The sequence below is a fragment of the Dendrobates tinctorius genome, unplaced genomic scaffold, assembly GCF_039654945.1.
Source record: "Dendrobates tinctorius isolate UK_male_01 unplaced genomic scaffold, ASM3965494v1 ptg000162l, whole genome shotgun sequence".
Classification (NCBI taxonomy): Eukaryota; Metazoa; Chordata; class Amphibia; order Anura; family Dendrobatidae; genus Dendrobates; species Dendrobates tinctorius.
In genome coordinates, this window is record NW_027361829.1 from 45,259,327 (window position 1) to 45,276,852 (window position 17,526).

At 48.1% G+C, this 17,526-nt stretch overlaps 1 protein-coding gene across 3 annotated transcripts in view; it reads left to right on the top strand.

Annotated features, from left to right (window-relative positions):
- AOAH (acyloxyacyl hydrolase) overlaps positions 1-17,526 on the top strand; it is a 198,993-nt gene that overhangs the window by 139,136 nt on the left and 42,331 nt on the right. For all 3 annotated transcript variants that reach the window (XM_073549989.1, XM_073549990.1, XM_073549991.1), the window contains exons 10-12: positions 11,669-11,717; positions 12,896-12,990; positions 15,781-15,872. In XM_073549989.1, coding sequence (XP_073406090.1) covers positions 11,669-11,717; positions 12,896-12,990; positions 15,781-15,872 — 236 coding nt within the window. The remainder of the gene's footprint in view (positions 1-11,668; positions 11,718-12,895; positions 12,991-15,780; positions 15,873-17,526) is intronic.

Genomic DNA, 17,526 nt, shown 5'->3' on the forward strand with positions numbered 1-17,526 from the left:
TCCCATTTGGCACAGGTGATTTTAATTAGCAGGAGACTGCAAAATCAGGGGTCTAGCCTGTTTCCGCAGATTGATGGAGATGAGTTTCATTTCTCCCTACACTTGGTGTTGGTGCTGTGTGGCGGCCATTGTTGCTGTGGTTTTATACTGGTGGGGCGGAGCGGTCTGGAGTCATGGGTACTCTGTCTTGCAGCATGGGTGCTGTGAGACTCCAGGCGGTCTGCCCTGCCGCTGTGGCGGTGGTTGGCGCGCGGCTCCACACTGTGGGGGTGATGGGGACTCCTTTCATTTGGTGTTGGTGCTGTGTGGTGGCCATTGTTGCTGTAATTTTGTGCTGGTGGGCTGCGTGGTCTGAAGACACCAGGCCGTCTGCTCTGCTGGTGCATTGCCGCTGTGATGGTGGTCAGCGCGTGGCTCCGCTTCGTTAAGGCGGTAGGACCCACTATGAGGTTTGCCGTGATGTGGCAGTGGGCTTCATACAATCTGATCAGAATGTTAAACTAAGAACCTCATGTTCAGTTATATGATTTTTGCCTAGCGGCATTAGATCATTGTATGATTTTTGTAGGTGCTGTCCTCTCTCTTTTTTTAGCATATTGCAACTTGCACAAAGGTTTTTGGTCATGCCACTTGTCTAACACTTGCTGTCACATAACTAGTGTAGGCCTTGCCCTTACATAGTGGATACATAAAATCACTCCAGGGAGGGATTGGAGTACTTTTGCAGAAAAATGTGGTGACCTTTTAAAAAGTTACAATTAATTAATTAGTTAAAACATCTAAAAACCAGAAAGCCAGCCAACAATGACAACCGTAAAAAACAAACCAAGGAACATATATAAAATAGACTTCAAAAAGGCACAAATTGACAGAAGAATAAGGTGCAAATGAAAAACAAGCGAAAAGCAATAAACACCAGCGGAAAAAGTCACAAATGCAATAATAATAGTGCACTAAGTGTTGTATCTTTTGGGTACCTAATATACCAGCAGGTAGATGATTGGCCAGTCTACCTGCTACTTGGTGACTTTGGCCCTGTAATTTACATCATAACTGAATATATGATCCATTGGAAGTGGTAAATTGGAAAAATGAATACTAAAATTGGGCAGGTTGATTCGCAAAACTCCGTTCCTTCGGCGAGGTCAGTAATCTCTGGCAGGAGGCCTGCGAACCTCTTACCTTCTGTAATCTCTGGCATGGCTTTTGATTAGATGGTCTGGTGCAACGTCACCCTGTCACACAGCAATGATGGCTGCGTCAGTACAGCAAATCAAAAGCTGTGCCGGGAATCCACCAAGGTAAGAGATTTGTGAGCATCCTGTCCAGTGGTCAGAGACTACTGACCTGACCAATGTGCAGAGTCCTGTCAATCGATCCTCCGGACTTTAATGGATACCCAATTATATTTTATTAATGATCAAAATAGTGGTGATGATAACATACTAAAATAAAGCAATAGTTGGTCACTGTCACATTAAGGTGACCATTAGAGTTGAGCGATACCAGCCGATACTTGAAAATATCGGATCGGAATGGATCGGCCGATCTTAAAAAAAAAGTATTGGTATCGCCGATTCCGATACCGGGAACCAATGCAAGTCAATGGGGCCAAAATATCGGAATTAAAAAAAACCCTTTCTTTCCTTGTAGGTTAATTCTACATGAAGAAAAACAACTAAGAATAATGTAGAATGTATTGTGGGAGGTGGAGGAGACATTAAAGCCATAGAGGTTTAGCCCAATCAAATGGAATAGCAGGAATTAAACTTTTTTTTTAAAGACGTTAGGAGTTACAAAGATATTGACTATGTTAGCCTCATTTATATTTTGCCAGACATGTATGTCTTCTTCTTCTTTCTTCTTTCTTCTTCTTTCTTATTCTTCTTCCTTTTTTTACCTTCTTCTTCTTCTTCTTATTCCTTTTTTTACATTCTTCTTCTTCTTCTTCCTTTTTTTTACATTCTTCTACTTCCTTTTTTTACATTCTTCTTCTTATTCCTTTTCTTACATTCTTCATATTCTTCTTATTCAACAATTATTATTCTACATATTCAACTTCTTCATCTTCTTCCTATTCTTCTTCATCATATTCTTGTTTGTGTCAGGCATTCCTGTAGTTGTTATCTAGAAAAGTTAGAAGTTTACACCTTCCGTTCTGCCTGTCACAAAAGATTTACAACAGGATTTGTCCGCGTTCAGTTTGGCCTGCAGCAGCAGGCCTTTTCCAGGGGCACCACGAGGAGGAACGGACTCACACCCATACACTGCTTAGTCTTCTTCTGCTAATAAATAAGATAATATCATTTGCTCAGAGTATTAGTCTTATGCTTAATGTTCTTCTGCTTTGTTTTTTTATGCTTCTTTGTCTTCTCTCTCTTGTTGTTCTGCATCTTGGTGGTTGTCTTCCTGTTCTTTGTCCTCTTGAACCAGCTGACGGTACTGGCACCCGTAGGGGCAGCAGAAGGAACAAGAGCCAATGGCACTACCGAGGACCAGCTGACGGTGCTGGAACCCGGTTACTAAGCAGGAGGTACCTGTGCTACAAAGCACTACCAAGGACCAGCAGACGTTGCCGGAACTCGGATACCGAGATGGAGGCACCTAGGCCAAAGGCTCTGACGAGAACCAGCTGACGGTGCTGGAACCCGGAGGGGTAGCATAAGCTGCAAGAGCAAATGGAAATAGCGAGGACCAGCTGACAGTGCTGGCACCCGGAGGGGCAGCAGAAGGAATAAGAGCCAATGGCACAACCGAGGACCAGCTGATGGTGCTGGAACCCGGTTACTAAGCAGGAGGTACCTGTGCTACAAAGCACTACCAAGGACCAGCAGACGTTGCCGGAACTCGGATACCGAGATGGAGGCACCTAGGCCAAAGGCTCTGACGAGAACCAGCTGACGGTGCTGGAACCCGGAGGGGTAGCATAAGCTGCAAGAGCAAATGGAAATAGCGAGGACCAGCTGACAGTGCTGGCACCCGGAGGGGCAGCAAAAGGAATAAGAGCCAATGGCACAACCGAGGACCAGCTGATGGTGCTGGAACCCGGTTACTAAGCAGGAGGTACCTGTGCTACAAAGCACTACCAAGGACCAGCAGACGTTGCCGGAACTCGGATACCGAGATGGAGGCACCTAGGCCAAAGGCTCTGACGAGAACCAGCTGACGGTGCTGGAACCCGGAGGGGTAGCATAAGCTGCAAAAGCAAATGGAAATAGCGAGGACCAGCTGACAGTGCTGGCACCCGGAGGGGCAGCAGAAGGAATAAGAGCCAATGGCACAACCGAGGACCAGCTGACGGTGCTGGAACCCGGTTACTAAGCGGGAGGTACCTGTGCTACAAAGCACTACCAAGGACCAGCAGACGTTGCCGGAACTCGGATACCGAGATGGAGGCACCTAGGCCAAAGGCTCTGACGAGAACCAGCTGACGGTGCTGGAACCCGGAGGGGCAGCTGAAGTTACCCCTGAAAAGCAAAGTTGGCATGCCGCAAGCTGGCCACAGTTACCGAATCACACAGTCCTACAGGGGGTGCTTGTCCTACTGGCACTACGGAACAAGCCTTTCTTACCAGAACCCGCAGTCCACATAGGAAGCACCTAAACTGCTGGCACCCTAGCCTCGACTAACCCAACCGCAACACGACATGGCAACTTGGGGTGGCAAACTGACATTGACACTTCCCGGAAACAGCAGGCAGGGCTGGAACCAAGCTGGGCAGGAGGGAGTACCCGTGCCAAAGTCAGTTATGAGCAGCAACTGGCGATGTTGGAGCCCAGGGACAAGCACTTAGCAGGCTGAGGCCTGATGTGCTGTCAATTGGGAGGCAGCAGGACAGATTGCCATCAAAACAGCAGGGGAACAGCTGACGTTACTGAACCCCACAAACACAGGAGCTAGTGTTTTACTCTGTGAAGACGGCACTTCCGAGCAACAACTGGTTGTGTTGAAGCCCAGGGACAAGCACGGAGCAGGCTGAGGCTGCATTGAAGAAATTTTAAGATCGGTTGTAGACTTCTACTAATTTTAACCAAGCTCCACTTAGGCCTGTGGCTTCACTGATTTTCGTATTTCCCCTGTCCTCCAACCCCGCCAGTTACAGCTCCGAAGTGGCGTCTGCACAATCCACACTTGTTCCTGTGTTACAGGTGTTCAGTCCGGTCAGTTAATCCCCTGATGTGTGTCCGGCAATGTCGCCTGCTCTGTCCACATTCCCATAACTGGGAAGGGTTGGAGGACAGGGGAAATACGAGAGACAGTGGAGCCACAGGCCTAATTGGAGCACGGTTAAAAATCAGTAGTAGTATGACTGTGTAGGCAGCAGGAGACTTTGCCATCCACACAGCAGGGGATCAGCTGACGTTACTGAACCCCACTGAGACACGGGAGCAAGTGTCTCTTTCCGTGTGGACGGCACTTCCGAGCTACAACTGGCTGTGTTGAAGCCCAGGAAATAGGAGGGTGTAGGCAGAGGCCTACTGTATTTGGAATGTGGAGACAGCAGGAGAGACTGCCATCCACACAGCAGGGGATCAGCTGACGTTACTGAACCCCACTGAGACACGGGAGCAAGTGTCTCTTTCCGTGTGGACGGCACTTCCGAGCTACAACTGGCTGTGTTGAAGCCCAGGAAATAGGAGGGTGTAGGCAGAGGCCTACTGTATTTGGAATGTGGAGACAGCAGGAGAGACTGCCATCCACACAGCAGGGGATCAGCTGACGTTACTGAACCCCACTGAGACACGGGAGCAAGTGTCTCTTTCCGTGTGGACGGCACTTCCGAGCTACAACTGGCTGTGTTGAAGCCCAGGAAATAGGAGGGTGTAGGCAGAGGCCTACTGTATTTGGAATGTGGTGACAGCAGGAGAGACTGCCATCCACACAGCAGGGGATCAGCTGACGTTACTGAACCCCACTGAGACACGGGAGCAAGTGTCTCTTTCCGTGTGGACGGCACTTCCGAGCTACAACTGGCTGTGTTGAAGCCCAGGAAATAGGAGGGTGTTGGCAGAGGCCTACTGTATTTGGAATGTGGAGACAGCAGGAGAGACTGCCATCCACACAGCAGGGGATCAGCTGACGTTACTGAACCCCACTGAGACACGGGAGCAAGTGTCTCTTTCCGTGTGGACGGCATTTCCGAGCTACAACTGGCTGTGTTGAAGCCCAGGAAATAGGAGGGTGTAGGCAGAGGCCTACTGTATTTGGAATGTGGAGACAGCAGGAGAGACTGCCATCCACACAGCAGGGGATCAGCTGACGTTACTGAACCCCACTGAGACACGGGAGCAAGTGTCTCTTTCCGTGTGGACGACACTTCCGAGCTACAACTGGCTGTGTTGAAGCCCAGGAAATAGGAGGGTGTAGGCAGAGGCCTACTGTCTTTGGAATGCGGAGACAGCAGGAGAGACTGCCATCTCCACAGCAGGGGAACAGCTGTCAGTGCTGAACCCCACTAACACTTGAACGAATGTGTTTGGCTCTGTGGAGACGACACTTCTGAACACCAACTGACGCTGTTGGAGCCCAGGATTAGGCGAGGAGCAGGCTGGGGCCTACTGGATTTTGGCAGGTGAAGGCAGCAGGAGACTTGCCATCTCCACAGCAGGGGAACAGCTGGCAGTGCTGAACCCCACTAACACTTGAACGAATGTGTTTGGCTCTGTGGAGATGACACTTCTGAACACCAACTGACGCTGTTGGAGCCCAGGATTAGGCGAGGAGCAGGCTGGGGCCTGTTGCTTTTGGCAGGTGAAGGCAGCAGGAGACTTGCCATCTCCACAGCAGGGGAACAGCTGGCAGTGCTGAACCCCACTAACACTTGAAGGAATGTGTTTGGCTCTGTGGAGATGACACTTCTGAACACCAACTGACGCTGTTGGATCCCAGGATTAGGCGAGGAGCAGGCTGGGGCCTGTTGCTTTTGGCAGGTGAAGGCAGCAGGAGACTTGCCATCTCCACAGCAGGGGAACAGTTGGCAGTGCTGAACCCCACTAACACTTGAACGAATGTGTTTGGCTCTGTGGAGACGACACTTCTGAACACCAACTGACACTGTTGGAGCCCAGGATTACGCATGCCGCATGCAGAGGCCAATGGGCAGCGGTTTTTATGGAGGTTGTTGACTACTACTGATTCTAACCATGCTCCACTTAGGCCTCTGGCTCCACTGTCTCTACTATTTACCCTGGCCTCCAACCCCGCCATCTACATCTCTGAAGTGGCGTCAGCACAATCTACACTTGTTCCTGTGTTACTGGTGCTCAGTCCCGTCAGTTGATCCCCTGATGTTTGTCCGGCAAGTTCGCCAGCTCTGTCCTCATTCCCACTACTGGTTATGGGAATGTGGACAGAGCAGGAGACCTTGCCGGACACACATCAGGGGATAAACTGATGGGACTGAGCCACAGGAACACAGGAACAAGTGTAGATTGTGCTGACGCCACTTCAGAGATGTAGATGGCGGGGTTGGAGGCCAGGGGAAATAGTAGAGACAGTGGAGCCAGAGACCTAAGTTGGGCACGGTTAAAAACAGTAGTGGTTTGAATGTTGATGGAGCTGGTGACTTTGCCGTCCACACAGCAGGGGATCAGCTGGCGTTACTGAACCCCACTAACACAGGAGATAGTGTGTTTCTCTGTGCAGACGACACATCTGAGCGACAACTGGCTGTGTTGAAGCACAGGGATTATAGTTCAGGTGGTAGAAAAATGAACACACCAGCAGACCTGGATACAGTTGCCAACCACTAATTTAGTCTGTAAGAGGAATGGCAAAGTCTTTGGAGATCCAGGCCTTGTTCATTTTCAGAAAAGTCAGCCGGTCAACATTATCGGAAGATAGTCGCGTGCGACGGTCTGTTAGTACACCACCTGCGGCACTAAAGACACATTCCGATAATACACTGGCAGCAGGGCAAGCCAGCACCTCCAATGCATACTGGCTAAGCTCTGGCCATGTATCCAGCTTAGAGACCCAAAACTTGAAGGGGGAAGAGCCATCTGGGAGTACAGTGACAGGGCAAGACATGTAGTCTGACACCATCTGATGGAAGCGTTGCCTCCTGCTGACTCGAGGCGTCGCTGATGGTGTAGACAATTGTGGTGGACACACAAAACTTTGCCACATTTGGGCCATAGTGGTCTTGCCTTGTGCTGCGGCGCTGCCTCTGCTCCCTCTTTGTGCAGAGTTTCCTCCACTGCCTCGACGCACAGAGCTGCTTTGTAAAGCACTAGCAACAATGCTGTCGGGTGGAATGGAAAACATTATGGACTGCACAGTGACTCTTCGTACTCCCGCAGTTTACGCTCCCGGTTCAACGTTGGTATGAGCCTTTGTACGCTGTCCCGGTAGCGAGGATCTAGGAGGGTGTACACCCAATAATCAGCCGAGACGAGAATGTGGGCGATGCGGCGGTCGTTTCTCAGGCACTGCAGCATGAAATCAACCATGTGCTGCAGACTCCCAACTGCCAAAGAACCGCTGTCCCCTGTTTGAGGCGTGACCTCGGCCTGCTCTGCATCACCCCACCCTCGCTGTACATACTGAGTAGAGGTTTGTGTACCTCCCTCCTCTGGAGAGATGTCTTCCTCCTCCATCGACTCCTCCTCATCCTCCTCACAAAGTGTCCCCTGCCTAGGCCTTTGTGAGGAAACACGTAGCGCAGACTGTCCAGAAGCAGATGGCATTTGGGACCCCTCATCCTTCACCTCTTCCGAAACCTCATCCCTTAGTGCTTGCAGTGTTTGTTGAAGCAGGCAGATAAGGGGGACAGTCATGCTGACTAGTGCATCATCTGCACTCGCCATCCGCGTGGATTCATCGAAGGCACGCAAAACGAGGCAGATGTCCTTCATAGAGGCCCACTCAATGGTGCTGAAGTGTGAACGGCGCACAGTGCGACTTGTTTGCGCCTGCTGCAGCTGGTACTCCATGACTGCTGCCTGCTGCTCACACAACCGCTCCAACATATGTAACGTTGAATTCCACCGGGTGGGTAGGTCACATATGATGCGATGTTCCGGAAGGCCAAATCGTCGCTGCAGAGCAGCGAGGCGCGATCTTGCCATGCTGGAACGCCGCAAGTGAGCGCACTCTATGCGGACCTTGTGCAACAGTGCATCAAGATCTGGATAGTCCCTCAGAAAGCTCTGCACGACCAAGTTAAGCACATGTGCCAGACATGGGATGTGTGTGAGGTTGCCTAGGCCAAGAGCTGCCACCAGATTTCGGCCATTGTCATACACTACCAAGCCCGGCTGGAGATTCGCTGGCCCAAACCACACATCGCTCTCCTGCTTGATAGCATTCCAGAGCTCCTGCGCTGTGTGGCTTCGATTCCCCAAAGAAATTAATTTGAGTACAGCCTGTTAACGTTTGGCCACGGCTGTGCTCATATCGGTCGTAACAGGCTCCTGCTCTGCTGTTTCTGAGGAACTTGAGTAGGAGGAGGAGTCTATGTGTACAGACTGGAGTCCTGCAATCCGTGGCGTTGGAAGAACACGTACAGCGCCACTCTCCAGATCTGTACCCGGCTCCACAACATTGACCCAGTGGGCAGTGAGGGAAAGGTATCGTCCCTGTCCATGGTTACTGGTCCACGCATCGGTGGTCAGGTGGACCTTGCTACTAACGGCGTTTAGTAGCGCATGTTTTATTTTGCCCTCAACATGTTTCTGCAGGGCAGGGACGGCTCGCCTGCTGATAAAAAAGCGGCTGGGCACGTTGTATTGGGGGACTGCCAATGCCATTAAGTCCCGGAAGGTGTCAGTGTCCACCAGCCTGAATGACAGCATTTCAACTGCCAGAAGTTTGGCAATGCCAGCATTCAGAGACTGTGCTCGGGGATGGTTTGCCGAGTAAGGGCGCCTTTTATCCCATGCCTGTGCTACCGATGGCTGTGATGGATGGGAACGTGCTGCTATGGGTGGAATCTGACAGGGTCTCCGGACAACAGTGGCAGAGGTTCTTCCTTGGCGATCCTGTGAGGAAGCCGAACCAGCAGTGTGTGAGCTGGAGGAAGAGGCCCCAACACGAACTGAAGAGGTGGTAGGTGGTGCTGTACGTTGGCCTACGTATTCAGGGTGTCTCTGCAACTCCAACTCGTGCTTGGTGCGCACATGTTTCCACATATTTGTGGTATTGAGGTTGCTGACATTTCTCCCTCTTTTGACTATCTGATGACACAGCTTGCATTTGACAAAGCAAATGTCATCTGCAACTGTGTCAAAAAAGGACCACGCACTGCAAGTCTTGGGAGCGCCCGTTTTGCCTTTGGAATGAGGAATGCTCCTAACGGGTGCCGAAGTGGAGGGTACAGGCAACCAAGTCTTCCCCCTCCCTCTGCCTCCTGTTTTGGCCGGTAGGGGAATCTCTTCCTCCGAGCTGCTCCCACCGCCTTCCTGTTCCTCACGCCATGATGGGTCAAGGACCTCATCATCTTCCCTCCCCTCTTCAAACAGCTGCTTCTCCGGGGTTGTCTGGCCAGCACCGTACGCACCAGAAAGTGGCAACTGAGTCTCGTCATCATCTGATGCGTACTGAGGTGTGCTGACCATAGGCACTGGCCCACTCGCCTCTTCAGATTCAGAGGGACAAAGAAGTTGCGCATCACTGCATACTCCCTCTTCTTCACATTCAGGAATGCTGCTTGGCTGGCCCCCTTTTTCCAAGCCAACAGATTCCGAGAACAGAAGTAGAGACTGTGATGGCTCCTGTCCATGTCTCTCTGACTGCCTGGGCACTTTGGCAGGTGGTGAAGAGACAGATGGTTGCTCTTCGGTGCTCTGGTCCTGAGAGGCTGTGGAAGTAATTGAAGTCGATGCGTTAGCTGCCATCCATCCGACAACGGCTTCAATTTGTTCCTCCCGCAGCAGTGGGGTACGTTGAGGTCCTACAAAGCTGCGCATAAAGGACTGTTGCCTGCTAAAACTGGGGGATGCTGATCCACTGGTGCCCGCAGCAGGCCCAGAATCCCCACGTCCTCTCCCTGCAGAATCCCCACGTCCTCTCCCTGCTGAAACTCCACGCCCACGCCCACGCGCCTTACTCCCTGCCTTCTTCATCTTGCCAGACTGCTTAAGATAGGCAGAAAAGTACAAAGGGGGGCCTTAGTGTGCTTATTCCTGAACAGCTGGTTACAGGTACAAGAAACACTAATTTTATGAAGTGTGTGTGTGTGGACTACACTTTAATAGGAGCTGATGTGGCCTACACAAGTTCCAAATGTAGTGTTTGGTGAACTTTTTTTGTGGTTTCTTTGTTGGAAACAAACTCAAAGTATGTGAACAAAGAATTGAAACTGATAGTATCACCAACTTTTTGGAGCTATTACAATGCAGGCAGGTAACCTACAATGCAAAAGATGAGGCTCCAAAAAAATTGGGTAATACTAATCTGGCTGCGCCGGCAGGGCACAAGCCAGAAAAAAAGGCTCCTCTATCTACTCCTATATAGTGTTTGCAACCAACCAATGTTGATGGATATGGATGGATGCACACTAATAGGAGAAGAAAAAATGAGCTGCACTCAAAGACAAATATGTGTGAGGCAGTGACGCACGTTGAGCGTCCTACAACCAGACGTAGCTGCAGGACACTCTACTCTGCGTGAGCTGCACTCACACACAGTCAGAGACCTCTCAGACAGCCGTGAACAGTGCAGCTAAGTGGGCACTGGCACTGACAGGCTGCAGAAAGGCTCCGCTGTGTACTCCTATATAGTGTTTGCAACCACCGTAGATGGAGACGGATGGATGCACACTAATAGAAGAAAAAATGAGCTGCAATAAAAGAAAAATGTGTGAGGCAGTGACACGCTGAGCGTCCTACAACCAGACGTAGCTGCAGGACACACTACTCAGCGTGAGCTGCACTCACACACAGTCAGAGACCTCTCAGACAGCCGTGAACAGTGCAGCAAAGTGGACACTAGCACTGAAAGGCTGCAGAAAGGCTCCGCTGTCTACTACTAGTGTTTGCAACCAACGTATATGGATACGGATGGAAGCACACTAGATTGAAATTATGTAAAAAATGCAGCTCAAAAATTAAAAGATGTATGAGGCAGCAGTGAGGCACGCTGGGCAGCCTACAACCTGACGTGGCTGCAGGACCCACTCCACAGCGTGAGCTGCACTCACACAGCCCTTGCAGACAGCTGTGAACACTGCTGCTAGGGCAAAGAAGGCTACAGTGGTGGTTTATGTAGCCTGGGTAAAGCACTAGATGTTTGGTGGAATCGCTATTTCTAACTGTCCCTCACAGTCTTCTACAGCAGCCTGTCCCTAACTGAATTCACAGCAGAGTGAACCAGAAATGGCGGCTGCGGTGGCTTTTATAGTGCATCATGACATCATTTTGGCAGCCAATCACAGCCATGCCAATAGTTAACATGCCTACATGCCTAACAGGATGTGCCCACACTTCGGAGGATTCCCATTGGCTTAATCAAAGCAAGCAGGCTCATAGCATGATGGGAACTTCCGATTCCGATTCCGGTATCCGATATGACAAAAGTATCGCAAGTCAGTATCGGAATTCCGATACCGCTAATATCGGCCGATACCCGATACTTGCGGTATCGGAATGCTCAACACTAGTGACCATATTGTTATTTCTATAGCTGTCCAATAAAATAATACATTTTTTCTATGTCTTCATTTTAAAGGGATTTGACCCAGAAGATGGAATCCCATATGAGAAAAAATTCTGTGCAGGTTGTGTTACATTTTTATATAATTGATGTGTTATTTTAATAGCATGATTTTAATAGCATGTATACACAATTACAGTGTAGAATAAAGGAACACTCTACTATGTAAGAGGGGTGGTATAAAGTAAAAAAAAAAATAAGTAGCTAATATTTTATATATATATTTATGCAGCAAACATCTTTGAAGACTAGTTTGTTTGTTCCAAGGTGTCTAGTAGTTCAGCTACATGCAGGAAATTGAAAGGTTGTTATAAAGCAAACATTCATAGGCATAGACGTAATGACTTTTAATGTGAAGCCAGGCCACAGTACTTCCATTAGAGCCCTGCTAAGTGGTGTCCTGTTGATTATCGCTGCTATTCCATAAAAGCTAAAAGCAGTGCGATTCTGACATTTCCTCTTTGTAGATTTCTCTATCACACTAAGATATCTACATATGATATAGATGTAATACCCAAATATTACAGCATGTAATGGTCAAATTGCTTTACATTTTCCAGACTTTCTGCATTGTAATGTGCCTAAACCTAAATGCCAATGGTTCTGAATGTGCAAGAACTACTACAATTTCATTCTTAGTTAATGATGCTCAATTAATATTCCTCAATATGTTCAGCTACTGCATCCATGCAGAGCTCATTAATACCCCCAATAAGTGCTTAATCACGACACATACAATCATATAATGCAGAGGCCAAGATTCCTGACCTGGGGGTTTCTGTGAGAAATTTTGCTTCTGCTCAAATGTGGGATCTTACCCGTAAAGAGGCATTTGAAAATGTGTCTGTGATAAATGTACTTGCCCAAGAGCCGGGGGCCGGACACCAGGTTCCCGTACTTTGCGGTTAATGAGGAATTGCACTAAACAGCACTAAACAGCAAGGGGAAGAATTAAAGCAGCTGTTAGTCCCCGGACCCTATAGGCGTAGGGTACTAGATCTGGCCCCATCAAAGACTGTTGCTAACAGACGATACTGTAGCACAGGGGAAAGATGTAAATCACATACAGTCTAATGTTAAAGGGGTTTAAGTCTAACGTCACCTGAACCCACCGATATCAATGATTACTGCTGACAGATGATTGTTGGGGAAGATTGTTATTGTTATGTTGTCAGAGGCAGGGGCTTTCTCTGACATGGAGTACTGTTTTTTAACTGTATTGACGTTGAATATATTTTGCAGGTACTGATTCAAAGGGTATAATAATATTAGGAGACTCTGCCGCTGCCCACTTCCACATACCCCAAGAGTGGTTGACCCCTATGACTATGTCTAAGGTTTGTATGTATCTATGCTCCATCTCTTACAATGAATACATGGATACTACATGCTGTATGCACAAGTAATTGTCCTCATGTATCAAAATTGTCAGAGAAGAAGTGGCCTTTTAGGACGTCCACCACATCTGTGTTCATCTCTTCTAAATGTGGCTCAGGAATGAAAATGAGATTTTATATACACACTTTTGCCTCACTTTCTGTTAATACGCTCCACAAAAATATTTCATCATCTAAAAATAACAATATCGGAAGAGCCGTCTCCTTCTTCATTCTTGTTTTCCTCTGGGAAGATTGATATATTTGTTTTTATCCAAAGCACCATGTGTGCATGAGAAATTCAGTGCATCTATTCTCCGCCGCTCATCTATAATCCATTACATGACTGCTCGGCTCGCCTGTGGATATCGACCGGCCTTTGGAAAATTAATCTTTTGTCTTTGTTCTCTTTTACTTTATCTGCTTTAAAACAAACTTGCACGATGGGAGAAATATACTACAGTTCTCCATATATTTAGCGTTAAACAGTATTTTATTTCATAGTTCATTCCCAAGCACAGTCTAAAAAGGAGACGACATTTAGGATCTCCAAACAATGATATTCAACACCCACATAATCTTTCAAATTTTGTAGCTTTTTTTATTTTGCAACTTAGTACTTCATGGCATTTATATATTTAAAACAAATCAAATAATGTATTTTGTCATAAATGGGCCTAACAGCAAGAATAAAACTGAGTGTCATGATCCAGGTTGGATTATGACAGATTTGCACAAGTAACCTTTTTTTTCCTTTAAGCTGTTGGCTTAAATTTTTTTTTCTGCCCCCGGTGGCCATTAGGGTCATTACACTGTGGTTGTTTTAGTTCTAGTTTTGCCCCTGGTGGCCGTTAGGGTCATTAGACTGTGGTTGTTTTAGTTCTAGTTTTGCCCCCAGTGGCTGTTAGGGTCATTGCACTCTGGTTACTTTAGTTTAGTTGCCCCCAGTGGCCGCTAGTGTTATTGTACGTGATAATGAAGCAGATGTGATTCCCTGGCTGCTACCTATAAAGGAGTAGCAGGTGGTCTCACTCACTGTTGGTGATATTGCTCATTTCCAACCAAGTCTGGTGAAGGAAGGAACGACAGAGAGGAGTTCCTTGCAGCTCAGGGGAGCTCTGGTGTAATTGCTTCAGGCAGAAGCTGAATTCAGGTGTCGAGCTTCAGGGTTGAAGCTGAACTTTGGTGTCGTACTCTGTTGCTGGGAGCAATAGTAACCGAGCTAAGCTAAGTGGTGTTTTTCCCTGTTTGTTACTTTCCTTGTGTGTGTATTAGTGCAGTGGTGGGATTAGTTTCTGCACCGTCCAATTGACTAGAAAGGGATAGGTGCAGGGCGAGCTAGGGATTTGAGGTATCCAGCTCGTCGCCAGGTGCAGAACCTGCCTAGGGATCATCAGGAGTGCAGGGACACTGACTCAGGGGTGTGTGCGAGGTCTCCACATCCCCGTTCCCTATTGCAGGGCCCTCCATTGTAGCTGTTTCCCCGGTGTTTCCCTTAACTCTATTTAAATTCGCTCTGCTGGAGGCAGTGTATCCAGGTTCACGGGTGTTATAGAAATCCACCCTGCTGGAGGCGGTGTATCCAGTCACACGAGACATTACACTGAGCCCTCTTAATAGTGCATTACCTTGACCCAACAAGCCCCCATAAGATGGTATGGACTGGGGCTGAAATTCAGCCCTGGCATTTGAAATCACACAGGCCCATGCTGTTCCTGTCCCCAAGCACCAGATGGGGATATATTACTACGAATATTACCCTGGATAGAAGAAAGCAAGATTTACTACAAGACCAATATTTCTAATGATATCCATGGCCTGCGGGGGTAAGTGACGGAGTCAGCGACTTTGTGCTCTGTCACAACTCTTAACAGTATGGGTGACAATGTAGCAGACAAGGCAGCCCTTGATCAGACAGGCCCTTCTGGCATTTGCCAGAATTCCCAGATGGCCAGTCTGGCCCTTCCCACAAGACTGAGATTACCCCCCTAGCACGAACAATATATTGTTAGCTTACATGAATGTTTAAAGAGACAGCCAATCATCATAACCAATAATCAGCATATTTTCGAAGTACAGGAAGAGACCCACAAAAACATTTAAAAGTTGTGATTGGTTGGATTTGACCCCCTAGTTCTGCAAGATAACAATGCTAACTACTGAGGACCATACAACAATGATGCAGTTGTGTTATGGAAATTTGAATTTATTCACATTTAGAGAACGAATGGACTGTTAGTCAAGTGTTTTACAAGAAGTCATTCTTGTCCATTGAGAGAAAACCTTGTGTATGTGTGGAGAACTATCTACTTGAATTATTAAATCTGCCATGATGTCTAGATTTCAACGCCAGTCACAGGATCCGTTACCAGTCCACATTGGTTCTGACATGGAGAGAGCTACCTTCCTCTCAGTGTCGGTGATGTGTACACAGGGGGCTAAATATCTGGCTCAGTTTAATAGCTAGGCTTGCTGCTTTCTCTGTCCCTAAATCTAGCATATGACCTCTCAAACATGTCCCTGACACAACAAGGGGCTGAAAACTCTCTCCTGTGACAAATCCATTGTGGAAGAGAGGCTAACGGAACACCAGGAACAGCAGTGAAACCTTACAAACCCTGTAGGTATTCCAAGTCCTTGTGTTGTGAGGACTTGGAATGCCTAAAAACTGTTTTCAATTATTGATGTAATTGGATACATAATAACAAATATATGTTGTTCCAGTGAAATATCGTCCTTTTTGATTTTTAGAACTCATTTTCCAATTTGGCGCTTGCTATTTCCAATGAACTTGACTGGCCTCAGTTTTCTATGTACACAGGATTTCAGAACTCAACAATCGGGTAAGACAGTGACCAATAAATTATATTTACTAAAGAAATTCTAATTCTCTAATTCTAGAGTGCTCCATTTTTGGGCATTTTCTAAATTACCTTAGAAAAAATGTATCAAGATTTTAGTGGGTACAAAGTCAAACATAATTGCACTTACTAATCAATTTCTTGGAAGCATCTTAAAGGGAACTGAACCATGCATGTACTATATGGAAATAGAGCATGTAGCTCTTCTAAAGCTTTATGACCCAGCCTGAAGCATCAAGGTGCCATCACTTAATTCTCTGTAATCTCCAAATAAAGTGCTGATGTGGCGGATGTCTGCTTTCTTTTGACACTGCAAATTAGTGTATGCTTGCTGGAGTACCTAAGATAGAGAGGACTTTTCAGATATGCCATCAAACAGTAAAAGGTGATCATCATTTTTTACTGTAAATTAGAAAATACATATATAGAACAGTCATCAAATAAGAACATACTGTACTAGCTATGAACCCGTTCTAAGCCCGGGTGGTGAGCATTTTTATTGGTACATGGTCTCCCATCCTGGTATGTGCTGCCCCCCTCCTATCCTGCTATGCATGGCCCCCTCATCCCTATCCTGGTATGCATGGTACCCCTCGCCCCCCCAATCCTGGTATGCATGGCACCCCATTCTTCATCCTGGTATGCATGGTCCCCTCATCCCCCAATCCTGGTATACATGATCCCCCCACCCCCCCAATCCTGGTATGCGTGGTTTCCTCACCCCCCAATCCTGATATGCATGTTCCCCTCACCCTCTATCCTGGTATGCATGGTCCCCTCACCCCCAAACCTGATATGAATGGTCCCCTCACCCCCTATCCTGGTATGCATGGTCCCCTCACACCCAAATCCTGGTATGCTTGGTCCCCCCTCATCCCTATTGTAGGATGTATGGTACCCCCTCACTCCCCAATCCTGGTATACATGGCACCCCTTACCTCTCAATTCTGTTATGCATGGTCCCCTCATCCCCAATCCTGATATGCATGTTTCCCTCACCCCCTATCCTGGTATGCATGGTCCCCTCACCCCCAATCCTAATATACATGATCCCCTCACCCCCCTTATCCTGGTATGCATGGTCCTCTCACCCCCCTATCCTGGTATGCAAGGTCCCCCTCATCCCTATCGTAGGATGTATGGTACCCCTCACCCCCCAATCCTGGTATGCATGGTCCCCTCATCCTCTATCCTGGTATACATGGTACCCCTCACCCCCTATCCTGGTATGCATGGTCCCCTCATTCCCCATCCTGGTATGCATGGTCCCCTCACCCCCCTATCCTGGTATGCATTGTCCCCTTACCCCCCTATCCTGGTATGCATGGTCCCTTCACCCCCAAATCCTGGTATGCATGGTCCCCTCACCCTCCAATCCTGGTATGCATGGTCCCCTCACCACACAATCCTGGTATGCATAGTCTCCTCACCCCCCAATCCTGGTATGCATGGTCCCCTCACCCTTCAATCCTGGTATGCATGATCCCCTCACCCCTCAATCCTGGTATGCATGGTCTCCTCACCCCCCTATCCTGGTATGCATGGTCACCTCACCCCCTATCCTGGTATGCATGGTCCCCTCACCCCCCTATCCTGATATGCATAGTCCTCTCACCCCCCTATCCTGGTATGCATG